General features: G+C 46.9%; 2 protein-coding genes across 3 annotated transcripts in view; both read left to right on the top strand.

Moving 5' to 3' along the window:
• LRRC1 (leucine rich repeat containing 1) overlaps positions 1–15,181 on the top strand; it is a 129,237-nt gene extending 114,056 nt beyond the window's left edge. The window contains exons 11-14 of the mRNA XM_043907080.1: positions 3,403–3,518; positions 11,169–11,341; positions 12,064–12,200; positions 13,679–15,181. Of these exons, the coding sequence (XP_043763015.1) occupies positions 3,403–3,518; positions 11,169–11,341; positions 12,064–12,200; positions 13,679–13,837 (585 nt within the window). The 3' untranslated portion in view covers positions 13,838–15,181. The remainder of the gene's footprint in view (positions 1–3,402; positions 3,519–11,168; positions 11,342–12,063; positions 12,201–13,678) is intronic.
• A 7,453-nt stretch (positions 15,182–22,634) lies between these two features.
• LOC122696905 lies at positions 22,635–27,483 on the top strand. 2 transcript variants are annotated; one of them, XR_006341953.1, is made up of 4 exons: positions 22,635–23,160; positions 24,150–24,231; positions 27,019–27,264; positions 27,382–27,436. XR_006341953.1 is itself a non-coding variant. In XM_043907078.1 (3 exons), the coding sequence occupies exons 1-3, from the start codon at positions 22,736–22,738 to the stop codon at positions 27,145–27,147; spliced, it is 636 nt and encodes a 211-aa protein (XP_043763013.1). In that variant the 5' UTR covers positions 22,635–22,735; the 3' UTR covers positions 27,148–27,483. The 2 variants fall into 2 exon arrangements, 1 of the variants encoding a protein (XP_043763013.1); XM_043907078.1 differs by having other exon boundaries at positions 27,019–27,483.

The raw sequence follows: 27,483 nt of genomic DNA, 5'->3' as shown, positions 1-27,483 counted from the left end.
TTGCAAAACACAGTCCTGAACTCAGGGCAGTTCTTCACTCCTGTGAACACAAGAAATGTCACCCCAAGGCCCCGTCATGGGGGCCGAAACCCGAGCACGTTCTGTGGCATCCAGGGCCGCGGTGGGCGGCCTCGGTAAAGTTCCAGCGACGTGGCAGGGGCTCAGGCGTGGACTGCCTCCTGACTCGGGCCTGGGCCTTGACCTTCTCGGAAAAACACCAGCTCTGTTTACTGGGCAGAGGCAACAGGCCGGGTCCTCGGATAGGGGCGGTGGCAGGTGGCTCCCTCCCCTAATGCTTACTGTTACTTTCGCTGAAGGAACACGTGAGACCCCACAGGACCTAGGACAGAGCCTAAATCCCACTGCGGGTCTGTGTGACCCCAAAGACCACCCCTGCCCCGGTGCCCGCGTCCCGCCCTGACGTCTGTGCAGAACCCCGTCTTTTGAGTCATGGTTTTAACTGTCCAGTTATCTTTTCTAGAAGCTGAAGCTTTGCACCCTCGCTTCCCAGGGGCTTGCACGGAGGCCCTGCGGTGTGCTGGTGTCTTCCCCGATCAGGCAGCCCTCGCAGGCTGGCCCAGGCAGGCTCTTTTCCCCAGAACGTGGCCAGTGGGGCTCAGAGGCCACTCTCCCACCTTAGTGACCCAGGGTGCCTGAGGCTCCCAATACACTGCCTTCCTTCCCCCGACCTCTCCAGTGGTGTGAGATTAGAGTGGGGAAGTAAGAAAAAGATACACCACAGACCATGAACACACCGGCAGCGCACACCCTCCGAGTTTCCCATCTTGTACCCCAAAGTCCTTAAGGGCGTGAACTTGTGCAGAGGTTTTATTGCATGGACAGTGTTCACGGCCCTCTCTGACTCACATTCATTAGCTAATGATTGTTGAGGAGTAGATGGTATATGCATGTGGTACACATGGGAAGTGTGGAGGTGGTGTATCCAACCGCGGACAGCCCCGCCGATACAGAGACCCAGCTGGCGCAGGCAGCGGGCGGCTTCAGCCCCAGCGCAGCCCAGGCCCCCACAGTCTCAGCTCTGTGCACCCCCAGGACCTCATCCTTCAGCAGGCGGGGCCCGCGTGTGACTCACCCTCCCCGGAGTGCAGGGGAGCGGTGTGCCTGCCCCTCCTCGCAGACCCAGTGCGGGTCCCCATCCTCGTGGAGCAAAGCTGGGCTCCCAGGGATCCCGGGTGTTCCTCCCTGTGGGTCGATCTTCGTTGGGATCACCCAGATTCATCAGGGAGGATCTGGTCCTGTCGCTCCTCACCTGCTCCAGGGCATCCCTGGTTTTGATCCGTCTCCTTTCCCAAGGTGCCTGGGCACCTGAGGAAAACCGATCCCTTCCTCAAGGAAGGGAAGAACACCCAGCTCCGGGGAGATGCTGACACCTCTCTTAGGACACGAAATCTACACAACATCAGACACAGTGACTCTTGCCAGAGAAGAGAGTTCTGTGGTCTCCAGTTGCTGCACATGGAAGCAGATGATAACTTCACAGCCCAGCCTTTCAGCAGTAGGTGAACAAATGCAAGCGTGTAAGCATACCCTCATGAGGAATGTTGGTGGGTAGCTGGGCTTGTTCCCCTTGGGCAGATGAGCGGGCAGGCGCTCTGATTACATGTAAGCATGCAAACTAAACAGCCTGTCAGACGAGGGTTGTGTGGACTAGGAAGGCAATGGGTTGGTGCTGATCAGGGCTTCTGGGACGGCGGTGTGGGCTTAGAGCATGTTTTCTCTAATTAGGGGTGATCGGTAAGATTCGAAAACGACAGAAGGGTGTTTCTATAAGAAATAGTGTGACGAGAAATATCAGTCCACGCTGTCTTGTGAAGGACAGTGGGCAAACGAGTTTTTCCGGGATGGGAAATGCAGATACTGAGAATCAAGGGGACACGACATACCGGGGTGTTTCCAGGTATTCAGAGAGGAACTCAGGCCTGTTTTCTTCTGTGTTTTCTCACGCATTCATTACGGTTACATGCTGTCGTTAAATACAGTATTTCAAAATCTTTATGTTAACTCCTGAGGGAAGGTATAATAAGTTGTACGTGAAAGGGATTATGCAGAAGTTTCATAAATGTGTCTTCTGTTAAGGTCTAAACGTACATTTAACACAGAGATAAATATAGGAAAGGGCAGAAGGTATATTCGGACACTGATGAAGACCCAGGTGTCTTGCTCCTCTTGTGGCAGGAGGCCCTGGAGTACTTTTCCATGTGCAGGAATCAATAGGTCCCTTCAGAAGCCCTTTCGCAGCAGCCGCTCTGAGTCAGGACAGTGCCTGCATGCAGAGTGGAGCGTGGCCCCAGGCCCGCGGGGCGGCGTGTCTAGGACGGGCTGGATTTGCACCCCCTTGGCTCGGCTTTGCTGTCTGTAGAAGCCACAGCCAACTTATTCAAGAGAGACAGTGAATTCTTTCGTGAAGACCAGACTCATACTGAGCTCAATTACCTTAGAGCTGGTTACTTTAAAAAAAGGGAATCAGATTTGGTGTGGGTGCAGATATTGACATATGCTTTTAGCAACAGGTTATGTTGTTGTTTAGTCGCTAGGTCGTGTCTGACTGTTCGTGACCCCATGGACTGCAGCACGCCAGTCTTCCCTGTCCTTCACTATCTCCCAGAGTTTGCTCATTCGGTCATAGCTGACCGAATTTACTTTTTGCTGAAAAATGGTTGATTTTGCGTTTGTCAAAGGCAAATCAGTTTATCAAATTAAGTTGTGAATGACCAAAGGCTATTCAAAGATGTGTTATAGAAATCAATGTATCATCTCTCAGATGTCTCTCTTTTTTCTTTTTTAAAAATAAACTGGAACATTGAAGTTAATATAGTGGGCAGGTCTTGAAAACTCTGTGTGTGTGTGTGTGTGTGTGTGTGTGTGTATCATCTTTGGCCTAACTTTTAATACCTAGGATTCCTTTTTTTTTTTAAACTTTTTATTGAAGTATAGTTGATTTACAATGTGTTAGTTTTTGGTGTACAACATGGTTATACATACATATGTATATATATTTATGCTTTTTCATATTCTTTTCCAACCTAGAATTCTTAAACTTCCATATTACCAAATTATGTATGTGTCTGGACTGTGTCATCTGGTTAACATATTTGAAAGATAAAATGACTTTCCGTTCAGAATGCAGTTTTTGAACTGTATTGTTTATTTTCTTGGCTTCATTGAGAACATGAATGTTTAATGTTTGCAGAGATTTTTATCAGGTTACTCAATGTTTTGTATGATTTGAATTGATCATAGTTTGTCATCAGTGAGACTTAATAGTCGCGTGATAGAATTTTGTGCATCCTTTTCATGCCATTTGATGAACAAGACCCTCCAGTCCCACCCCCATATCCCAGAACAGCCTGGAAAACAGTCGTGTTTCTTTTCCTGTCGTAGATTGGCGGTTGCTGCAGCCTTACTGTGTTCTGTGTGCGTGACAACAGGCTTACTCGGATCCCCGCGGAGGTGTCCCGGGCGGCTGAGCTGCACGTCCTGGACGTGGCAGGGAACAGGTAAGCCCGAGACAAGCAGATGGTCCTCCAGCCCAGCCTCGGCCGTCTCGCCTTCGCTCCACCTGGTAGAGCGTGTTCTGATGGGTCGGTCGCGTGAGCCAGGCCTGGAAGCTCTCATCCTGGGAGCTGGAGTGATGGAGCCCGTGGCGGGGACAAGGTCGGGGCTGCCAGCGCCTGGGGTCCTTTCAGGGTACTGTGGGTGCAGCTGGAAACGTGGGTCTTGGTTGGCGGTACGCTAATGGAAGCGGGGGGAGACCTAGGTCTTGGCTTTTATAACTGGCTTCCATGAGTCACCATGGGCCTCGGTTTCCTCATCTGAAAAATGAGCTCCAATGAGTCTGAGCTAAAGTGTAGTTTGGAGCCTTGCTCTGCTCTGCCCATGACTCTGAACCCCCTGACTTTGTGCATAATATTGTACTCGGGGATACTTTGCTGGCGAGACCATCCATAGCTGATGTCAGAATTACCAAGTGCTTCACAGTCTAAAAAACCTAGAGAGCAGCCAGTCTGTGTCGGGTTCTGGGTCAGAGGCCTGCCGGCATGCTCACCAGCCTATAACATGCAGTAGTTTCAACCACTCTGAGCTGATTTCATCACTGCAGACAGCACTGCACTTTCCTACCCAGGCTCTTCTTTCCACCTCTGACCCTTTCTCTGTCTTTGTACCTTTATCATTTCTCCCTCTTGCCCCTCTCCGGGAAGACTTCTCTTCTCCGGGTCTGCGTTTCTGGATTATCCCAGTGATCACTGCCTGTTTACCTACGTGCGGTCCTCAGAAAGCTAAAGTTACCTGAAGTGCATGCGATGGTTTGTGTGTCATTGTGATTTGTCCCTTCAGGAGATGCCTGGCGAATATTTGTTAACTGAATGAAAACATTAGAAATGTTAGTTTTGCAGAATAGCTGGCAGGCCACTGCAAAGTGCCTGATGTCACAGGCTTCATTGCCAAGAAGAGGAATTTAAAAAATGCTTTCAAGTGTTAGACGGAAAAGTGTTGAGCTGGGGGGAGGATGACCAGTGGTCCTAAGGGGTAAATGCTGGTGACTCGAGGAGTGTCTGGGGCACTGTGTCCTCAGATTCGCTGCTCACAGGTCAGGCGCGGGCTGCAGTTTGTCGCTCGTGCTGATCGTGGGCAGCAGAGCTAAGCAAATAACAGGACGCGGGGGACTCTGGTGACGAGTTATGGCCTCAGGAAACGCTCACCGTTTTTAAGTTCATGCTTTCAGGACATCATGATTGATGCTTAAGCCACTCACTGGTGACTGGAATCTCGGGATTAGCTAGAGCTGGATGTTGACTTTCCGCCTGGACTGAGCCCCCAGGAGACGTGCAACGTGAGAAGGTCCCCCTTCCCTCCCTCCTGTGCTGGTCCTGCAGCAGGAGAACTCGCTGCTCTGGAGAGCATGCATTTGCATCGCTAATTCTAAAGCAGAGAGATGACTCCGGCATCTGAAAACTGCTTTTCACAGGAGGGGAGTCCCCATTCTCCAGTTCTCAGGAGAAGGGACAGTTCTGTTTTCATCACGCCTGGGCCGGGTGGAGGAAACCCAGTTGAAAAGCTGAGTACCACAACTGTCGTCTGAGCGGGTTAAGGGTGCATTTGGGCCGTGGTGTATACAGATTCATAACCAGATTTCAAGCTTATAAACATATTTAATGACTACTTATTTAAAGTATCGGTATAGAAGCTCATAAAAAAGAGGCTGCCACGTCAGCTTTTCAGCTTGCAGAGATGTCACACCATGGGAAGTCCTACCAAACACCACAGAAGTTTCTGCCTCTCCTCCCAAGCATATAAAAATAGCAAATGGCACAGGGAACCTGCACGTTCGTTCCTAGAAACCTTCTTTGACACATTTGATAGGAAAAATTATAGCAAGGATAATGCTAAAATGCCACTTGGAAACAAAAGCACGAAGTCTCCTGGTCCCGTAACAGAGGAGGTGCCTTGTATCAGTCATATGGGCCCAGGACACAGAGGTCCCTGACTCTCAGCTTTTTCCCCATGAGACTGTCCACCAGGTACACAAAATTGGGTATTTGAGCATCTTCCTCGAAGTATTACTAATGCCAAATACTGCAAACCAGGGCTGTCAATGGGAAAATAGTTTGTACCTTTGAATTTCATAATCCAAAAAATTAAATTAAAAAGACTAAATAAGATATCACCACATACCTATTACAATGGCTTTTGTCAAAAAGACGAGATGACACGTGTTGGCAGAGAAAAGCGCACCCTTGTGCACTATGGGGAAATGTACGTTGGTGCAGCCACTATGGAAAACAGCATGGAGTTTTTCCTCAATAAGTTTTTATAAACAGAACTGCTGTATGACCCAGCAATTCCACTTCTGGACATATGCCCAAAGGAAAAGAAAACAGGATATCAAAGAGGTATCTACTCCCCCACATTCACTGCAGCTTTATTCACGGTAGCCAAGATGTGAAAACAGTGTCAGCAGCGCCAGATGGATGGATCAAGGAGATGTGGTGTGTGCCTGTGTGTTTATATTCATATATAGGAAGTGGAATATTACTCAGCTGCGAGAAGGTCAGAAATCCTTCCGTTTGCAACATGTGCATAGTCGCTCAGTAGTGTCCGGCTCTTGGCGATCTCGTGGATTGGCACCTACCTGGCTCCTCTGTCCATGGAGTTTTCCAGGCAAGAATACTGGAGTGGGTTGCAATTTCCTTCTCCAGTTTACAACATGGATAGGCCTTGAAGGCATTTTGCTAAGAGAGATAGGTTAGAGAAAGGCAGATACTGTGAGAGCTCACTGATTTGTGGGATCGAAACAAGCTGGAACAGAATAGAGTGGTGGTTGCTAAGGGCCAGCGGGTGGGGGAAGTGAGATGCTGGAGGGCGTACGTTTCCAGTTAGCAGGGGAAGCAGCTCTGGGAGTCTAACATACAGCAGCTGACTGCAGTGAGCAACACCGTGCCATATCCTTCAGAGGTGCCGAGAGTCCATCTTAAATGTCTCCAACACACGCACACACTGGGGATTACAGGAGGGGATGGAGACCCTAAGCCTACTAGGCAATCATTTCCCAATGTCGTTGTCCTCTGTATCCTTGGGGAGATTGGTTTCAGGGCCCTGCCCCGACCAGGGTACCAACAGGGGCAGATGCCTGCAAGTGCCTAGCCCCTTAGGTTAGATGCCGCAGTACAGTGGACCCCCATATCTGTGAGTCCTGCATCCTCAGACATGGAGAACTGACCGTATATATAAGTGCATCAGATCATCACACTGTCCACCTCAGGTTTACAAAGTGTTACCTGTCAGTAAAGCTGGAAAAAATATAAAAAGACAAAATGCAACCCAACAGTGTAGCCAGACTGTGGAACCCTGAGCCACTAGAGGATGAACTGCGTCTCCGCCCTGTGACCCACGATGCCCAGGGCTGAGAGTGCGTGTGACTGGTGCCCGGTGATCTCGTTCTTGTTTTTAGAACATCTTACCTGCGGAGCACTCCAGAAAATGGAGTGGTTCCCCTGAAGGACGACTGGAAACCCGAGGTTACGGAGGCTTTCACTTTAGATACTTTGGTACTGTTGACATTTTTTTCACTGATTATGTTCGCTCTCTATATGTATCTTTAAACATTTTTGAAAACTTTGCTTAAAACTAACAATTCTAGTAGGAAGAAACAAACAGATGAAACACTCAATTGTAAGTACCATTCAGCCGTCCGTTAAGTTAGTATTACATTAATCAGTCAGCCATTTGGTTGTTAAATAAATTGGATAAAGCAACTGCTGTCCTAATCCGCTCATAGCTTCCTCATAGCTACAAGGGGCTTCCCTCACAGCTCAGTTGGTAAAGAATCTGCCTGCAACGCAAGAGACCCTGGTTCAATTCCTAGCTCGGGAAGATCCACTGGAGAAGGGATAGGCTACCCACTCCAGTATTCTTGGGCTTCCCTTGTGGCTCAGCTGGTAAAGAATCCGCCTGCAATGCAGGAGACCTGGGTTCGATCCCTAGGTTGGGAAGATCCCCTGGAGAAGGGAAAGGCTACCCACTCCAGTATTCTGGCCTGGAGAATTCCATGGACTGTATAGTCCATGGGTTCGCAAAGAGTCGGACATGACTGAGTGACTTTAAGAAAAAAAAGTCCTAATCAGAGGTGGGGAAGGTCACTTCAGGCTGGACTTGTCACCGAGGTCCCTAAAAAGGAGAAGCTCACGATACGGTTGTTCATTTGTTCTAGTCCTTGTACTGTTGCTGTAAATAGTAGCTGTAGGCTTTCTATTTCTTTTATTTATTTAGGGGATGTGGTCCTAAATGGAACATGGTGATGTGGACAAATGGGGCTGTGGCTTCTTATGTTGATCTTGTAGTCAGCAGAAGGTACCAGAATAAACCAAAAATACATTATTAACTCTGCTGGAAAGTGGGAATATATACATATATATATATATATATATATATATTTTAAAAAATAGAAAACATATGTCTATACTATTATTTATATTTAATGTATACATAGATTTTGCATATTTAAGCTCTGCTTCTGGCCTGTGTCTGGCCTGTTCACCCCAGAGAAGCAGGGCAGTGTGTGTCTTTCCCCTTAGGCTGCAGGGCGTCAGCGCGGGGCTGCCCAGCCCGCAGTCTGTTTGCAGACTGGGCAGGGAGCGGAGGCTTTTTTTCCCCTTTCGCACTGGGAACACCTCTGTCCACAAGACACGTGTGAATGAGCTCGTGTGTGTGGCGTGTGCTTGGCCGGTAGCCCCCGTGTCCAAGCTGGTACACTGATGCTTTGCAGGAAAACCTGTGTTCTAGACCACGTATCCGTCTTCCCTGGCTTGGTGGCATGTGACTTTCAGACTTGTAGCTGTGGAGTCCAGTAATTTACTTTAGCTCTTAAGATACGATTTGTCATCCTTAGCAGCTGTTACTGATGCTCTGCGTAGCCTTTTATTTATACCTTTGCTTTAGCATTTAGCTGGGAAGCTGGTTATTAGCCTGAGAAGGCACGATGACCGTGGCTTCAGGATCTGTGTGTCATGCCAGCTTTCGAGCCTTGATTTACTCTTTTCTTTATGCTCTTAAAAGCAGAGGTGCTGACTATAGGTTTCTTGCCCAAGACCTTGAAACATTCCAGAGGATATTAGCTTAACTCAAAAAAGAAATAGGGACAAACTTTCAAAAAGAAATTATTCTTGGGTTCTGTGGCATGAAAGAGGGTTTGATGTCCTTTAAGCGCCTGCAGTGAATTAGGGTATTCTTTTTAAAAAGCCCCATCATAGCGTTCGGCAGATACTTGCCTTGCATCTTCAAGTTCCTTGCGTTTAGCATAAGTATGACGGCATTTGGTCAGATGAGAGATCGTTTGAAGCTTATACAAATAAGCACAGAGATTTCACTTCCAAACTACCTCAAGGAACCACTGCCTCAGAAAAAGGGGAGCTGGGGCTGTAAGCGGCTGTGCCCCCCAATTCCCCACCCCGGCCCTGGGCATCCTGATGGTGTATATGCGTCCCTGCACTGGGTGGATTCTGGGATTTAAAAACATGGATCTCCCACCCAGTTTGACTGTCGTTAGTAAACTGCTGGCTGGGACACCACGTGGAGTCTTTCTGGGTCCTTTAACCTAGGTAGGTTTCACTGCATTGACTCAAGAACCTCACTCTGCTGTGGGCACGGTTCCCTACGTTTACCCAGCACCACACCCCTTGCGTGTGTGGTGGGTGGATCAGCTTTTCCTGGACGATTAGGAAAAGAAAATATTTTCTCACCTCCGTAAATAGGACAAGGGAAGGCGTTTGCGAAAATGTATTCATTCTTCTTATGGAAAGTTTGTTAGTACTTTCACTGCTTTCTTTAGTCATTTTTAACTTCATCCACTAAAATAACTTAGCTGGTCTCTGCTTACCTTTTACTTGGATTCGTCTTATACTATTTGAGTCCAACTGCTCTTACTAGAGTTCTAGTTTATTTCCCATAAGTCTGTCAATTCAAAATGCATCTGATGAGGGAGTATTAATCTGTTGGTGAGACGTTAGGGGGCTCTTGTATGTAAAGTGGAGATGGAGGTACCATTTCATAGAAGAAAGAACCCCGGATACACACTGTCATATAATGTCTTTCAGAACTAATGGACCAGAAATTTCTTTGGAGAAAATGTGTGTCACATTGTAGAGAACAGACTGTGATCAGTCTGTTTTTTATCTAACTTACTTTTTCTCTAACTTATGAAATCACTTCTATGGTGGAACCATCATTTAATCCATGGAGCCATCCTTAAGAGTAAAAATACCTGATCAGGTATAACCTTCGGTTCTTTAAACCTTAAATCCGTGGCATCTGCAGAGGTTCAGGGGTTTTCAGCGTGGATCAGTGACGTGTGTGAAGCGTTGACTTTTACCACAGCCCCGCACTCGGCATCCTTCCGTGTGGGGCTGATGGCTCCTTGTTGCAGGACTGTGCATTGTAGGGTGTTTGGGAGCATCCGAGCTGCGCCCCTCGAGATGGCAGCAGCATTCCCAGGGGCTTTCCTGGCAACCCAGTGGTTAGAACTCTGTGCTTCCAGGGCCAGGGGCCAGGTTCAGTCCCTGGTTAGGGAACTGAGTGCCTGCTAGCCACATGGCGAGGCAGAAAAAAAAAAAAAAAAAAAACCTTCCCCAAAATGTCTCTAGCCTTTGCCAGGTGTCCCCTGGGGGCAAGATCACCCCTGGCTGAGATATTCTGCGCAAGTGGCCTTTGCCAGGCACCAAGTACTTTTGATTTCTGCTAACAGTCTCCACTAAATAGATTTCACTGGTCAAGTGTTTGTAGAGACATAAATATAAAACTAATCTTGAGGAGTTGCATTACAGTTTTTAAAGTGCTCTAATAGATACCATCCCCTTTGAAACTGAAGCAATCCGAGGTGGAAATTAATGATCACGTAGGTGTCTGAGAAGTGGGAGCTTTCAGAAACTTTAAAGTCTGAATTGGAACACTTAAAATCATCTCCCTGGAGAGAGCAAGTGGAGACCATGAAAAAACGCTTGTAATCTTTAACTGCGGTTTAAGCTCTTCAGCACCCCAGCCTCCCTCACGTCCCGACTTACAGGTGCTCCTGGGCCCAGGCAAGTGCACAGCTTCATTGCAGCCCTGCCGAGCGCAACTCAGGAAGAGCTCAGCTCTGGGTCCTTCCGCAAGTGCACTGGCTTCCCCCTCTCTACCTGGAGGCTGGCTTCCCTGGGGGCTCAGCTGGCAAAGAATCCGCCTGCAGCGCAGGAGACCCTGGATTCGATCCCGGGGTTGGGAAGATCCCCTGGAGAGGGGAAAGGCCACCCACTCCAGTCTTCTGGCCTGGAGAATCCCATGAGCTGTATAGTCCATGGGGTTGCAATGAGTCAGACACGACTGAGCGACTTTCACTTTCCTAGCCTAAGAGTAAACAGTGTGTGTTGTAACTTCCTAATTTTTTTGCCATGTGGCCTCGAGGTGCCAGAGAGAGGTGATGGCAGGAAAAGGCAACGCAGTCATCCCCCGAAGCATCTCCTGGCAAAGAGGACACAGCGTGTCTCAGTATAAACAGCACCGTTTCACATCCCGCACCCAGTCTCAGGAAGCAGTTGTTGAACTTTTGTCTTTTGTGGACAAGGTTTGATTTCATTACAGATGGTAAGCGCCCACCCTCTCCCTATGTTTTCATTAAGGCTGTCGCACCTGCCTTTATCGCTGACCACCTTGAACTTGAAGGCTCTCTGGTTATCGGACAACCAGGCCCAGCCCCTGCTCACGTTCCAGACGGACACCGACCACACCACCGGGGAGAAGATCCTCACCTGTGTCTTACTTCCTCAGCTGCCTTCTGAACCCGCCTGCCAAGGTGAATTGAAGGGCTGGTTCGCTTGGCCCGGGAGTTAGCAGCGGCTCCCACCCATCCGTAAGGCTGCTTCCCAACCACGGGGCTTTGCAGAACACATGCTCACACCTGTGGATCACGCCTGGCATTTTTTAAATAGCCTTCTGGTTTTGAATTCTAGCTAAGGCTGAAAATGCACATATGTCCTCCTAAAAGAGATAGAAGTCCCTTAAAATTCATGCAGACAGTTTGGAGGATTAGCATTGATGGTCTCCAACAAAGCATTTTTAAGCCAGAGAGTTGTTTTGAGGAACTGTACCTTTGTTTTGTAAATCATATGTGCTTTTAAAAAAGCGTTCACGGTCACGTGGTGTGGCTGTCTCAAAGCCTTTGCTGAGAGCTGGTTTCGATAGAAGAAGTCTAGAAGGCTCTGGGCAAACGGAGGCACCTCGCTGACCCCAAACTGGTGAGAAGGATGTGAAGACCCCAAGAGGACAGTGCAGGGTGAGTGGCCAAGAAAAGGACCAGATCCTACACGTGTGGCCACCTCACTGTCAAGAGGAAGTTTTTGAAGTGAGCATGTCAGAAAGAACCTTGAAAAAGAGGTCTGTGAGTCATGATGCCATTCTGGAATGAAATGGTAAACACTGATTTAGCAGCTGTGACCTCAGATAGAATTAGGCATCCTCGGAAAGACAGGGCCGCCTCGCCGCGGCAGCCCTGCTGACCTGGTCTTTGTCCGGCAGAGAACCTGCCCCGCTGCGGCGCCCTGGAGAGCCTGGTGCACGACGTGTCAGAAGAGGCCTGGAATGAGCGGGCGGTGAACCGGGTCAGCGCCATCCGGTTTCTGGACGATGAGAAGGACGACGATGACCACGAAACGGTATGGGGTTCGGGCTGCTGGGCGTTCGCGGAGGCTCAGAGTGGCGCCTGACAAAGAGCCGTCTTACTTTCAAATAGCCTTTGCTCCTTTCTGCCTTCAGCATTTAAGTATTTTTTTTTAGAAGGCAAAAGCTAGATACTTCTAAGGTCCTGGTTCACCAAATGCACGTAAAGCAAGTGACTTTTAGATTTGTTTGTTTGTTTGAACAGGGTGTGGGTGCTTCTTTTTCTTTCTTTGTGACGGTTTCCCCTCATGCCCCCTCTGCTTTCTTAAAAATCAGTGGGGAAGTGTTTCTTTTCCGTCGTTCGTTCTCAGCGAGCCGCCACGTGCAGCTCTGCCGTGCGGACTCATCCGCGTTGCGCCGTGAGGAGAGCGTGGGATCTTCGTAGGATTCCCTTACAGGCTTTCGCGCAGAATCAGGCGTAGGTTTGAAAGGACCACTCAGCCCTGCTTGCCTCCATCCTCGACACGTGTCTCTGCCATTCGGCTGAGTCAGGGACAACTTGTGAGCCTTCCTGTAAGTTGACTTTGGCCTCTGAGCTTCCTGACACTAATTGAGATTTTCATAAGCAGAGCTCAGAGGGAATACTTGCTGCCCTCAAGACAAAGGGAGGTTTTTAAATTACTGCCAGGCAGTAGTTTGTTATTCCAGCTGTCCGCAGGTGGACTTTTATTGACTTACAGTAGTAGAGGGCAGAGTAGGAATTAAGCATGACAAAATGACTCCAGCCAAAAGGGCTCTTTACTTTTATCTCACGGCTTCTTGGAGCAGGACTGTTTGACCAGCCACTCGCTGTCTGAGTTCTGGCCTGCTTTTGTTAACCTACGATGGCCCTTCCTCAGACTCACTGAAGAGAGGTAGGCGCTGTTTGAGGAGCAGAAGAGCACATAGCATCTTTAATAATATAATTTTTAAAGCATTGTCCATACCCTGTTACTTCACTTCCAGCCCCGTGGTCTTTTAGGAAAAAATGTGAATTTTCTTCAGTAGGTCATATAAATATTAATAAAACAGGTGAATTAGAAAAGAAGTCCTTTCTCACCTCCCTTTTCCTTCACCTCCTGTGCCTCATGGGTTGAAGAAGGCCTTCAGATAAAGTAGAACATTCTAGTGATTTTAATTTTAGAATTTTTGACCAGTTTTTCTTTTTCCTTCCTTCACCCCCCTCATTATATCTTGTAAGTCTTTTATTATTTTTCTTACTGTTCGTGAAACCTTGTTTTTGTCTTAACACATCTCATATTTTCCTAAGTATTCTTGTATCCTGAAAGGAACCCTACCATCTTGACGAGATAAGTTGTAGACAGCATTTTCATCCTTCCTTCCGCTTGGGAGCAGTTGATAAATGCTTGTAGCTCCAAGGCAAGCTTTCCACCCGCTCTGCTTGTGACCTCTGGGCAGGGGGACCTGGGTTGGAAAGCTTTTGCGGGAGTGATGGAGTGAAGCCCAGACGCTCACCCCACTGTTTGCTTTTCAGAGAACACTCCTGAGACGAGCCACGCCCCACCCAGGGGAGCTCAAGAGCATGAAGAAGACGGTGGAGAATTTACGGAATGACAGGAACGCTGCTAAAGGACTGGACTCCAACAAAAACGAGGTCAACCACGCCCTCGACCGCGTGACCACGTCGGTGTAGCCGGCGCGTCCGTCTTACCTCCCGAGTCGTCCTGCTGCGGAGCCGGCCTGCCCCCCTGGAGCCCCCCAGGCCCCGTCTCCTCCGACCCCGCGTCGGTCCCCCCACGGGATGCTGCGCCCGGGAAGTGCCTTACTCTCATCCGACAGCCAGTCACTGCACCCGCCCGCGGTCTCCAGCTTGATTTTTTTTCTCTCCTAAATTTCAGTTGTTTGTAACAAGTAGAATACACTACTGACAATACCTGACCTTTGCTTTTGTCTTGTGTTGGGGTCAGGGAGAGCAGGAGGGGAATTCTGGTCCCCTCCCTCCCATCAAGTGCTGGGACCTTGCGAACCCACATTCTCTTGGACCTACTGATGAGAGAGTTTTATGGATGGGAAAAAAAATTGGTAATTTTTTAAACCCTTTTTGGCAGCTCAGATGGTGTACATTTAAACATTTTTGTATAGGTATTTCGTAACAAAAAATATGTATTTCCTTTTGTTATTTTATCTTGGAAACGGTACACATTTTAGTATTTGTGCAGGAAAAAAATACAGCCCTAAAGTATTTGTTTTTATTTGTACCATCCACTTGTGCCTTATTGTTGCCTGAGTCCTGTCAAATCAGTTGTCACAGTGACATCTTTGAGCAGAGATGAGGCTGGAAAGGTGATACTTTGAAAGCAGTGTTGGATTTTCATCAGTAATCAGGAGGATTTATTTTTAACCAAAAAGAAGAGTTACCACCAATTTGCAAATTTTATCAGTTGATTTTTTTTTTTAAGATGAACCAAAGGATTAGACTGCTAATATTTCATATCTTTTCCACTTTGACATTTTCATGAATGGGTCTCTCAGGATGCGTGTCTGATTGTACCTACTCAGAAGGTATGTGCCATTTGTAAAATAAAACAGAGCAGAAAAGCACAAAAAGCAAACCGGTTCAGAAACTCAGTGGGGAAATAAATTACGTACTGCAAAGAGAAAGTATGATTTTTTTTTTTTTATTAAAGAAAGCTTTAAAAGTTTTATACTGAGATATAAGACCACAATAAAGCAGAATAACCTACAACCCTGTTAGAAATGTTGCTGTCTTTATAAGTGCAATTTATTTTGTAAATAGAGTTTGGATCAAAGTGTAACAGAATATTGCTTCGAGTTTTAATTTTAAGTCTGCTAATTTAAGAGGTACCGGGTATATTTTGGTGTGTTTCTGTTGATTTCTTTTTAATTTTATTTTGTATGATGTGATAAAAGAGGAATGAAAAACGCCCATCCCTGTCTGGTGTTTAGGAAAATCATGCTGTTGGTGTTGCCTTTTTATTCTTTCCATGAAATAAAGTCAGCCTGGACATTAGCGATACAGCTTTTTAAAGTTGATTATCTCCTCGTATGTTCAGATGATAACAGGCAGCCAAGTTCTTTAAGAATGTGCTCCCTCTCCTTGGACTCCTGACCTGCTGGTCAGCTTTGTGTGAGCCTCCTGTGGGGCTGGACTCCCCATCTCCCCACCAGGGGGAACAGAACCCAGCGCCCTCCTCCAGTCTGCCTCCCCACCTTGGGTTGGGGCCGTCTGGCCAATCGAACTCCTTAGAAACCTGCTTTCAACCAACCAGATACGATGCCTTCTTTTACTACCGGGCATTCACTTACTGAGTTCATTTTGCCTTTTTGGTTGTTTGTATGTGTGTATCGATTTGTAAGACTGCTGAGTTGAAAGCTCATGGCACATAGTGGTTTTCAGCTGGTCAGTTTTTATTTCATTCCCTCATCGGTGGGCACCCTTCTCCTTCTTTCCATTTTAAGGTTCTGGCGTGCTCTGTTTTGTAAAGATGATGCCACAGACCCTGGACTGACAGAGCCGCAGACTGGCTTTATTTGAGGAGAGTTACCTTGATCCTGAAGAGCAGAAAAGACTTCCTGGTATTTTGGTTTATCTTCATATGAAGCCCAAACTTGACTACTCAGCTCACCATGGCTTTGGTGGAATAGAGACAGGAATAGTATGTGTGTTTGAATTTTTATAGAAAATTCTGCATACCTAATTGTTTCCTTTGGTCTGTCTCCTCTACTTCACATTCTGCTGGGTTTTTTTTTTTTTTTCTGGTTTCATTGTGTTTTTTGTTTTCAGAAGGAAAAGTCACTTTCATCTTACTCAGTTATTCTGGGTGACACTATGCTGCTCTTAACCCTCTGGATGCTGGGACAGACATAGCCTTCATGACGGAAACAGCACCAGCCAGTCAGACCCAACCCAAGAACATGCCAGCCTCTTCCAAGGAAAAGAAAGTAAATAATTAGGTATGTAGAATCTCCTTGAGAAATTTAAATGCGCGCACTGTTCTGTCCACCTCTGTTCCCCCAAAGCCATGGTGAACTGAAGAGTAAACGATGCGCTTTATATGAAAACAAAATCCACCGTGGAAGTTCCCTCTGTTCTTCAGGGTCAAGATTTCACCTTAAATAAAGTCGGTCTGCTCCTCATTCAGCCCATGAGTCTAACTATCATCTTTATAAAAACAAAACTGAGAATGTCAGAATCTTAAAATGGGAAAGGAAGCAAGGTTTCTTATCATTATAATACTCCCTGGGGGCTCAGTGGTAAAAAATCTGCCTGCAGTTCAGGAGACTCGGGTTCAATCTTATCATTTTAAGGGAAACTTGACTACGTGAAAAGATGCCTTGTGAGGCCAATGGCAGAAGTTCCTGACCTCTCTCTGAGGAATCCTGCTCCCCAGCCCTATCAGCCCTGCCCCTGTCTGGCTTTTCCTCTAGGAAAGGGAGGAGCACCCTGTGTGGCCTGGCTGTTTGTCTTGGGGGAGTGGCAGGTAAAAGCAGGAAAGACTTGTATGACCTGTTCATCCACTTGTTTGCAGCCCCCAGTTCCTCTTCTTTAGCAAGGAAATTGTGCCTAAGTGGATAAAATTCTCAAAATGTAGAGGGAACGAAACCATGAAATCATTGATGATGAAGAGGAAAAAAGGAAAAACTGTTAGTTGCTCAGCCGTGTCCGACTCTTCGCAACCCCATGGACTGTAGCCCCTGTCTCTGGCATTCTCCAGGCAAGGATACTGGAGTGGGTGGCCATTCTCTTTTCTAGGATGATGAAGAGGGGCATTTAAGAAATCTAGAATAGGTTGCCTGGATCTGCTATTTTTTTCTGGAAAGTTTGGAGGAATGGGCCCGACTAACCCAATCTTTCTGCCTAGAAACTTCCCAGTGAGGTTTCACAGGGTAAGAAACCCAGGGGAGTCGGGCCCACCAGCCGCCGTCGATGGGAGGGTGGAGGCTGGGAAAGTTCCTTCTCTGTTGGTAAGTCACTCTGAGCAGCCCGTCCCCATCTTGTAAGGTGCCGATGCCCCTTCTCTGGGCACGGCGGCTGGCAGGCGGCAGGGCTGCACACACACTGTCTGATGGGGCGGCCCTGTGAGCCACTGAGAGCTGAAATCTCACATCAGCCTTCAGAGTTGACTTCACCCAAGTTTCCAAAGAGCCAATTAAAAGAACTTTAAAATCAAAAACAAAAGTAGAGGTGTAGTGGACCCTCACATACTTGTCTCCCAGAGTCAGCAATTCCCAGGATGAGAACAGTGCTGAGCCATTGGACAACATGGTGAGTAGAGTTCCCTGTGCTACACAGTAGGTCCTTGTTGATCACCTGTTTTATATGTACTGTATCTTTTAATCCCAAGCTCCTAATTTATCCCCCCCCTTCCTTTCCCCTTGGTCCCCGTAGTTTGTTTTCCATGTCTGGGAGTCTGTTTCTGCTTTGTAAATACATTCATTTCTATCACTTTTGTTTAGATTCCACATGTAAGTGACATCATGTGGCATTTGTCTTTCTGACTTCACTTAGTGTGATAATCGCAAGGTCCATCCATGGTGCTGCAAATGTTAGGCCATTGTGTAGAAACTAAATGATGTGTTATTTTGAAAGATTTTTTTTTTTTTTGATGTGGACCATTTTCAAAGTCTTTATTGAATTTGTTACAACATTGCTTCTGTTTTTTGGCCACCCCGACCAGGGATCAAACACACACTTCCTGCTTTGGAAGACAAAGTCTGAACCACTGGACCACCAGTGTGCCAGACCTTCTAGAACTAACACCAAAAAAAGTGTCCTTTTCATCATAGGGGACTGGAATGCAAAAGTAGGAAGTCAAGAGATACCTGGAGTAACAGGCAAATTTGGCCTTGGAGTATGGAATGAAGCAGAGCAAAGGCTAACAGAGTTCTGCCAAGAGAACGCACTGGTCATAGCAAACACCCTCTTCCAACAACACAAGAGAAGACTCTACACATGGACATCACCAGATGGTCAACACCAAAATCAGAGTGATTATATTGTTGGCAGCTGAAGACGGAGAAGCTGTATACAGTTGGAAAAAAAAAAAAAAAAAGACCAGGAGCTGTGACTCAGACCATGAACTTATTACAAAAAGGTGAAAAGTGAAAGTCATTCAGTTGTGTCCAACTCTGTGCGACCCCATGGACTATACAGTCTGTAGAATTCTCCAGGCCAGGATACTGGAGTAGGTAGCCTTTCCCTTCTCCAAGGGATCTTCCCGACCTAGGAATTGAACCCAGGAATCAAACTAGGGTCTCCTGCATTGCAGGCTGATTCTTTACCAACTGATTGACTTACCAGGGAAGCCCTCCTCATTACAAAATTCATACTTAAATTGAAGAAAGTAGGGAAAACCACTAGACCATTCAGGTATGACCTAAATCAACTCCCTTGCAATTATACAGTGGAAGTGACAAATAGTTCCAAGGGATTAGACCTGATAGACAGAGTGCCTGAAGAACTATGGGCAGAAGTTTATAACATTGTGCAGGAGGCAGTGATCAAAACCATCCCCAAGAAAAAGAAATGCAAAAAGGCAAAATGATTGTCTGAGAAGGCCTTACAAATAGCTGAGAAAAGAAGAGACGTGAAAGGCAAAGGAGAAAAGAGAAGATACAGCCATCTGAATGCAGAGTTCCAAACAACGGCAAGGAGAGATAAGAAAGCCTTCCTCAGTGATCAGTGCAAAGAAATGGAGGAAAACAGTAGAATGGGAAAGACTAGAGATCTCTTCAAGAAAATCAGAGATACCAAGGGAACATTTCATGCAAAGATGGGCACAATAAAGGACAGAAATGGTGTGGACCTGACAGAAGCAGAAGGTATTAAGAAGAGGTGGCAAGAATACACAGAAGAACTGTACGAGAAAGATCTTCATGACCCAGATAACCATGATGGTGTGATCATTCACCTAGAGCCAGCCATCCTGGAGTGTGAAGTCAAGTGGGCCTTAGGAAGCATCACTACGAACAAAGTTAGTGGAGGTGATGGAATTCCTGGTGAGCTATTTCAAATCCTAAAAGATGATGCACTGAAAGTGCTGCACACAATATGCCAGCAAATTTGGAAAACTCGGCAGTGGCCACAGGACTGGAAAAGGTCAGCTTTCATTCCAATCCCAAAGAAGGACGATGCCAAAGAATGTTCAAACTATCACACAATTGCACTCATCTCACACACTAGCAACGTAACACTAAAAATCCTTCAAGCTAGGCTTCAACAGTATGTGAACTGAGAACTTCCAGATGTACAAGTTGGATATAGAAAAGGCAGAGGAACCAGAGATCAAATTGCCAACATCTGTTGGATCATAGAAAAAGCAAGAGAGTTCCAGAAAAATATCTACTTCTGCAGTGTTGACTACACTAAAACTGTGTGACTGTGTGGATCACAACAAACTGGAAAATTCTTTTTTTTTTTAATTGTCCACTGGTTTATTTTTCCAAGTGAGCAATAGGCTATTTACAAATAAGCAGATCTCCAATGACGTATATTAAAATGACAAAACTATTAGTGTTTGAAATCTAAATTAAAAAAAAATTTATTAAGGCACATTTGTTCTGTGAGTCTAAAACAAACTTTCTGGTGTAATGACAGATTCATTTCACTTTTATCCCCAAAACACATGAACACCAGGATTATCAAAGAGCACTCAATATTTAGTAAAACAGTAAGGAATGTATAAATTGAGGACAGGGAAGAGTTTTCAAAAAGAAATCTTTGGAGATCAGTTTACTGCAAATAAAATATACTAAATACTCCTTATACACATAAACATTAATAACTAATGGGTACTTGGGAAATGGTAGTGCTCTAAACAATGGATATTAAATAAAGATATTTCAGATACAAAGGATAGAACAAAACTAGTTAAAAATGAGACAACCATCTCCATCAACATAACACAGATAGGATAAAGGGAACAAAATTGGATACATTTCCCCCCAATGCTTTCATTAGGGTTAGGTTTTGTTTATTTTGTTTAACCTTGCATACATTAGATTTATGGCAATAATTCTTTGCCATTCTAAATATTAATATTTTATCTTTTAAAAAGAAGGGTCTGGAGAAGAAAAAGTGCCAGACCCTTCTTGAAATCTAATGCCAGGTCCATCAGGCCACACTAATTGCAATAAGAACAGCCATCTATCTTATGGAAAATTCTTAAAGAGAGGGTAATACCAGATCATCTTACCTGCCTCCTGAGAAATCTGTATGCCGGTCAAGAAGCAACAGTTAGAACTGGACATGGAAGAATGGACTGGTTCAAAATTGGGAAAGGAGTACATCATGGCTGTATATTGTCATCCCGCTTACTTAACATATGCAGAGTACATCATGCAAACCGATGACAAGCTGGAATCAAGATTGCCGGGAGAAATATCAATAACCTCAGATATGCAGATGACACCAGCCTTATGGCAGGGTGAAGGGGATCTAAAAAGCCTCTTGATGAAAGTGAAAGAAGAGAGTGGAAAAGCTGGCTTAAAACTGAACATTCAAAAAACTAAGATCATGGAATCCAGTCCCCTCACTTCATGGCAAATAGATGGGGAAACAATGGAAACAGTGACAGACTTTATTTTCTTGGGCTCCAAAATCACTGCAGATGGTGACTGCAGCCGTGAATTAAAAGATGCTTACTCCTTGGAAGAAAAGCAATGACAAACGTAGACAGATATTAAAAAGCAGAGACATTACTTTGCCGACAAAGGTCTGTCTAGTCAAAGCTATGGTTTTAACCATAGTCATGTATGGATGTGAGAGTTGGACCATAAAAAAGGCTGAGCACCGAAGAATTGATGCTTTTGAACTGTGGTGTTGGAGAAGACTCTTGAGAGTCCCTTGGACTGCAAGGAGTTCCAACCTGTCAATCGTAAAGGAAATCAGTCCTGGATATTCATTGGAAGGACGATGCTGGAGCTGAAACTCCAATAACTTTGGCCAACTGATGTGAAGAACTGACTCATTAGAAAAGACCCTGATGCTGGGAAGGAAGGAAGGCAGGAGGAGAAAGGTATGACAGAGGATGAGATGGTTGGATGGCACCACTAACTCCATGGACATGAGTTTGAGCAAGCTCTGGGGGCTGGTGAAGAGCAGAAAGTCTGGCATCCTGCAGTCCATGGGGTTGCAAAGAGTCAGATAGAGCAACAGAACAACAGCAAGCAGCGTGCATGCTAAGTCACTTCACTTCAGTCCTTTCTGACTCTTTGTGAGCCTATGGACTGGAGTCCGCCAGGCTCCTCTGTCCATTGGATTCTCCAGGCAAGAGTATTGGAGTGGGTTGCCATGCCCTTCTCTCGGGGGTCTTCCCAACACATGGATTGAGCCTGCATCTCTTACGTCTCCTGCATTAGCAGGTGGGTTCTTTACCACTATCGCCACCTGGGAAGCTCTGGACCACCAGGGGAGTCCTCAAATTAAGTTCTAAAATACATCCATGAGGAAAAGACTGTACAATGAAATAATTTAAAAACCTCAGGAGAAGCAGAGAGCAAGTGTACCCTTTAAAGCAGCACTTTGGAGTCTAAAATTTTGAATCAGCACAGCAAAGCCACTGGAATCATGTACTTGGGTTTGAATCCCATAGCTGCACCGTGGCTTTGGATAAGCCACTTAACCTCACCCATTCTTCATTTCTGAAATGGGGCAGTGATGCCTCTTATAGGCTCAGCCTGAGGATGAAATAGAGTGCGTAGGACACAAGCTCTCGGGAAGCCTGTGTCTGTGATTATTACAGGTCTTGCTGCTGTTGTTATTCTAACGGTGTTATTAGCAGCTCTACACTTCCTCCCATGGGCTCAGCAGTATGTGCTCACCAGGGTCATACTCACCAGAAATGAGGACACATGCTTATTCTCTGTTGGAGAAAACTTCATCTGAAAACTCTCCTGTGGTGTTCTCTAGAGACCCATGGATTATGTAATGGGCCAGGGAAGTTTTAATTTGCAGCTCGCTTAATGGTTAGGTTAGCAACCAGCCCCTTGTAACTGGTAACTGATGGCTCAGACTGTAAAGAGTCTGCCTGCAATGCAGGAGACCTGGGCTTGTTCCCTGGGTCAGGACAATGAGAAGAGAATGGCTACCCACTCCAGTATTCCTGCCTAGAGAATTCCATGGATAGAGGGGCCTGGTGAGCTACAGTCTATGGGGTTGCAAAGAGTCAGACACGACTGAGTGACTAACTCGTTCACCTGGTAACTGCTCATTGTAACTCATTGTAGCTCATTGTAACTCGTTACTAAGCTAGGTGTTTTCAAGGGAAAGCTCGTTCCCACTGAGAAACCGTTAAACGCCTAATTGAGAAAAGGTCTCTGGGTTTCCACACCACGTCTCCCCACTGCCAGGTCCTCAGTGTCCTAAGTGTTGCTCTCCTGTGTCCATTTACTGTCTTATTTCTCCTTTGGTTCACCCTTGATTTTTGTAAATCCCGCCTTCACTCTCTTGCTGTGTTCTGTTCCTTTTCTCTCCGAGGGAGATCTCTGAGGCTCCTCTGTCCCAGGAGGGGCAAGTAGATTTAATATGTGGAACATTGTTGGGAAAATACCTACTGGATAAAAGAAATCAATGCAGCCCGAGCTGGCGAGCATGCAGTCCACTCCCATCTTCCTGGAGTGTTTACTTTTTGAAAAGCTGACAGCTGGCAGGATGGATGGGGAGACCGACCAGAAGAACTTGATCTGGTTGCCTTCGTTCGGCAGGCTGTGGGGAAGATTCAAGGTAAGCTTTTGTGTCTCACAGTTGGCAGACGGACAGTGTAAACTGTGGGAATGGACAGTCCCTCTCTCCAACAGGCCCAAGCCTTTGAGAGAATCTGATTGGTTGATCCTCCAAGGGCTTGTGAGGCACCAGCATTTAATTTCTAAGGCAATGATGAACTGCCCCCGGGTGCAGCAAAACAGTAGTTCCAAAGGCTGTTTACTGAGCACTTACTACATGCCACATCGCAGGCGGACTGAACACAGTTCCAATGTTCCAGAACAACCGATGAGGTAGGTTGTTTCCATTTTGCAAGCATGCATTTTGCAAAAGAGACAATTAGGATTCAGCTCGTTTTGATGTGTTTGTGGAGGAGGCAAGCTCCACATCCTTCTGTTTCACCATCTTGAGTTCTCCCCACCAAGGTTCAGATAGTTTTCATGACTTTTACAACATCAAACAGTAAGTGACAAAGCTGAAATTCAATTCACATCTCCATTGACTAGAGTCTGATCTCCATAACTCATTTATTTTCCTTAGTGCACTTCCTCAGCCAAAATACTGTGAAGCTGCAGTTATATTTAGAGTTATATTTATTGTAGAGGTGATGGTTCTGTCTTAATTTATCAAGATCCTTTAGCTCTAAGTTATAGACAAAGCCTGGGCTTCCCAGGTGGTGCTAGTAGTAAAGAACCTGCTTCCCGATGTAGGAGATGCAAGAGACATGAGTTTTATCTCTGGGAAAGGACGATTCCCCAGAAGAGGGCATGGCAACCCACTCCAGTTTTCTTGCCTAGAAAATTCCATGGACAGAGAAGCCTGGTGGGTTACAGTCAATAGGGTCACAAAGAGTCATACACGACTGAAGCGACTTAGCACACACACGTGCAGAGACAAAGATTGGTGTAGAACTCTCTAACACTGAGCAGCATCTCTGCAGACTTGGCTCTTCCTCTGTGCCCAATCAGGGTGGCAAATGCAATGCCCTCCACCCACTCCCCTCCCTACTCTACATGGTGTCCTGTGGCGAGAGGTGCAAAAATTGTCATAGGATCTCTGTTCTACCATCTCAGAATGCCTGCAATACTCAAGAAACCTGGGAGAAAAAGGGCTTAGTGGGTGACCAGGAAAGACATCAATATGTTTTTTAACATTGGCTGAAGTGACAGTTGGAGAACCGACTCTTGAGAGAGCTCCAACGTGTTGCAAAAATTGGCAGTTAGCCCTGGAGTGAGTGAGCTAATTAATTAGGAACGATCCGCAACCTCACTGCCTTTCACAGCCTCCGCTGGGAGAAAAGACGGATCAAGAAGGCTTGGAGATCAAGAGTGCTGCAGCCTGACCTTGGTGCAGTCTGTGGGGAGGTAAGAAAGGTGACTCGTGGTTTATTTCTGATCCTCCTTTTAAAAAGTGGTATGAAAGATTTGACAAATAATGATCACTCTCCTTTAGGAACTACTGTTTAACCATAGAAGCAGAAAAGTAGGGGGGGAAAACTCATTTGATTTAGCAGGATTTAATTTTGTTGGAAGCTGGCTCAATATCCCTGGTTGTACGAAGAGCTAGTCTTGTGTGGTCGGTCTTCGTGTGGCGGGAAGCCCGGGACCTTTGGGGTTGGATGGGGTGACACCTGTGTCTGATGGAGTGCAGAGGCTTCTCGGAGGGGCTCTGGAGCTCGGGCGCGCTCTGCGCACCGGCTTTGCTCCCGTCTGAACCCAGCATCCGCTCTCACACACCTGGCAGCTGCTGCTCGCCCCTCCCCCTCGTAGGTGTGAGGGCTTGTTTGTTTAAACCTGGAGCAACACTTCTTGGAAAAACAAAACAACATGCTCACTTGTCTGGGCATTGAATGTTCTTCCTGAATGTCGTCCTGCCCACTGGCCCAGAGGCGTGCTGGGCGGGGTGAGTTTCGGGGATGGTTTGGGGAGTTTCGGGACCGGGCTCTGGGCTGGGTCTGTCGGGTGGGGGTTGCTCTTGGGTTTCATCATTCTGGAACAGCTGGGGGTCAGGGAGCATCACTGTAGATGTACGTTCTTAGGTTCTGGCTTCACGCTTCTCAGCCTGAGGACAGATGTGCCGAGGGAGGCATTTACCCTAAACCTAACCCTGGTCCTAATATGCGCCTTAACCCTCAGGTGTGAGAGAGCCCTCGTCTGGCTTGTGTTCCCATCAGGACTCTTGAAACACCGCTGGTTGGATGGGGTCCCTGCTGGGTGTTGCCCCCCCCCACCCCCCACTGCTGGCTGCCTGCTCCATGGCCCCATCCCTACCCAGCCCCTGCAGATGAAGGTGAAGGCAGTGTGCTCGGGGCCTGAAGAGAAGCAGACCCAGGGTTTGCCGTCTGTGAGGACTGGCCTAAGCCAGCGACCCAACCTCCTCTTTCCCACCTCTGTGTACAGTTCCATGTAGCACACCGGTAGTCAGAAGAGACTCGTCAATGAAATACCGGAGCTCTTGCCTGGCTCTTTCCCCCTAGTCATAGCCACTGGGGATAGGATCACATGGCTCTTCCAGGAGCTGGCACGGGGCGGCCAGAGACATCAGGGCCCAGGTGCCCTGCCTCCTGCCTGGAGGAGGAGGCCACGCCTGTCTCTGCTCACCAGCCTGTGATCCAGGACCACTACAGGCTCCTCTCTTGGTGGCGGCGAGCACCAGAGTCCCTTGGTGGCCATGTTAAGGCAGATTGCTGCGTGCCACCCCCAGAGTGTGACTCAGGAGGGCTGGATTGGGGCCCCAAAATCTGCATTTCTAACATTGCCAGGTGCAGCTGTTGCTGGCTCAGCGGCCACACTTAGAGAACCACTGCCCCCTGTATTGGAAGGAGCAGAAGCCTTAGAGTTAAGCAAAGCTGGGTTTAAAATCTAGCTACAGCACTTAGTTGGGCTTCCCTGGTGGTTCAGATGGTAAAGAATCCACCTGCCAAGGCAGAAGACCTGGGTTCAATCCCTGGGTCAGGAAGATTCCCTGCAGAAGGGAATGGCTACCCACCCCAGTATTCTTGCCTGGAGAATTCCATGGACAGAGGAACCTGGCGGGCTACAGTCCGTGGGTTCGCAAAGAGTCAGACATGACTGAGCAAGTAACACAGCATTTACTTAATTTTGAGACCTTGAGAAGTTTTTCTTAATTTCTCCAAGTCTCAGTGGACTCACTTTTAAATGGGAATACCCTCTTTTTTTAGAGGCTTAGGGGACAGGTGGCGCAGAGCAGGTGTTCACCCGCTCCCCTGCTGTCCTGGAGAGGGCACGCAGCAGTCCACAGGTGGGCATAGGGCAGCTGGTCTCTGTAGCCGAGTGCTGGGCTGGAGGCTTCTGTTCACACATCTAAGCTAGTGGGAGTTGAGGAGGTGCCACCAGGATCAGAAATTCTGATTGGGAGTGCCCCAGGGGAAGCCCGGAAATGCTCATGGCCAGACGGGGTTACAGCAGATCAACACTTCCTGACTTGCCCGATGGCAGAAACTGCATCTTACTCACTTGTGTGTCTGTGCCTGACATTCCAGCCCCAAAATTCCAAACCTACAATCTGCTGTTACACCTCGGCTGTTGGATGAAATCTCCCAGTTGTGCTGTCTCTAAACATTTCAGGATCCTAAACCTCACTTGTGTTTTCACATGGGCCAGCACTCATTTTAGTGTCTCAAGAAGCTAAAGCCAAGTTGATTTAGTCAACTGGTCCCAAGTTTTCATTTTTCTCAGCAAATCCATTATTCCCTGCAAAGATGATCCTTAAAATGGGTAACTCACATGGAAAACAATATATTTTCATAAATATTAATGGTATCCTTTGTTATTATCTAAAGCAAAATTATATATAATTAATTTTAATTAAAACTCTTTCATAACATCTGACTAGTGGTGCTAATCACTTATCATAGAATTTCCAATAAGTTGTGCATTTTTAAGCCTTGTTTAATATTTACTCCATCACTATCAAAATGATGGGGTTTCTCTGAGCCAAGATTTCCTCTGAGAACAATGGCAAAGTATTTTGGACAGCATTCCTATTACAATATTTAAGTGCAGGAGTCCTTAGACTATGGCTCACTGCCTGATTTTGTAAATAAAATTTTGTTGGTGCACGTCTGTGCTTATTTGCTTGTGAACGGAAACTGGCTCTCAAAACCTAAAATACTCTCCGGCCCCTTACAGATAAAGTTTACAGGGGTTTCTGCTTCCATCGGGCCGATATGGCTCTCTTGCCACCAGAGGGCGCTGTGTCCTGTCTGCTTATCACAGCCGGATGCCGGTCTGGAAACCCGAGCTTCCTGCAGAGGCTGAATTCAGAGAGCTGATAGACCTCGGGCCCTGCCACTCCACCGCCGACAGTACAGTCTCCTGGCCGCTTGCTCTGTCGACATGGGATGCTCTGGGACCACCGCCTCTCAGAATGCTGAGGTCTGGGTCTGGGGTGAACTCTTGGTGCCCTTTCTGGGCCCCATGACCATCTTAGGCCTGGCTAAGCAATGTGATCTGTCATCTCTATAACTGAAATTCTGTCTCATCTCTTCCCAGGTGGCACAAGTGGTAAGCACTCTACCTGCCCATGCAGGAGACAAAGAGACGTGGGTTCGATCCTTGAGTCTCGAAGATCCCCTGGAGAAGGAGGTGGCAACC

The sequence above is a fragment of the Cervus elaphus genome, chromosome 7 (genome assembly GCF_910594005.1).
Source record: "Cervus elaphus chromosome 7, mCerEla1.1, whole genome shotgun sequence".
NCBI lineage: Eukaryota > Metazoa > Chordata > Mammalia > Artiodactyla > Cervidae > Cervus > Cervus elaphus.
Note: the sequence above shows the minus strand (reverse complement) of the source record. Positions and strands in the feature narration are given on the sequence as shown.

Bases quoted from the DNA above. Each gene is read 5' to 3' on its own strand.
- LOC122696905 (XM_043907078.1), top strand. From the start codon at position 22,736: ATGCAGCCCGAGCTGGCGAGCATGCAGTCCACTCCCATCTTCCTGGAG. The intron at 23,161-24,149 runs GTAGGTTGTTTC...TGCCTTTCACAG, and splicing joins GTTCCAGAACAACCGATGAG to CCTCCGCTGGGAGAAAAGAC. The intron at 24,232-27,018 runs GTAAGAAAGGTG...GGCCCCTTACAG, and splicing joins TTGGTGCAGTCTGTGGGGAG to ATAAAGTTTACAGGGGTTTC.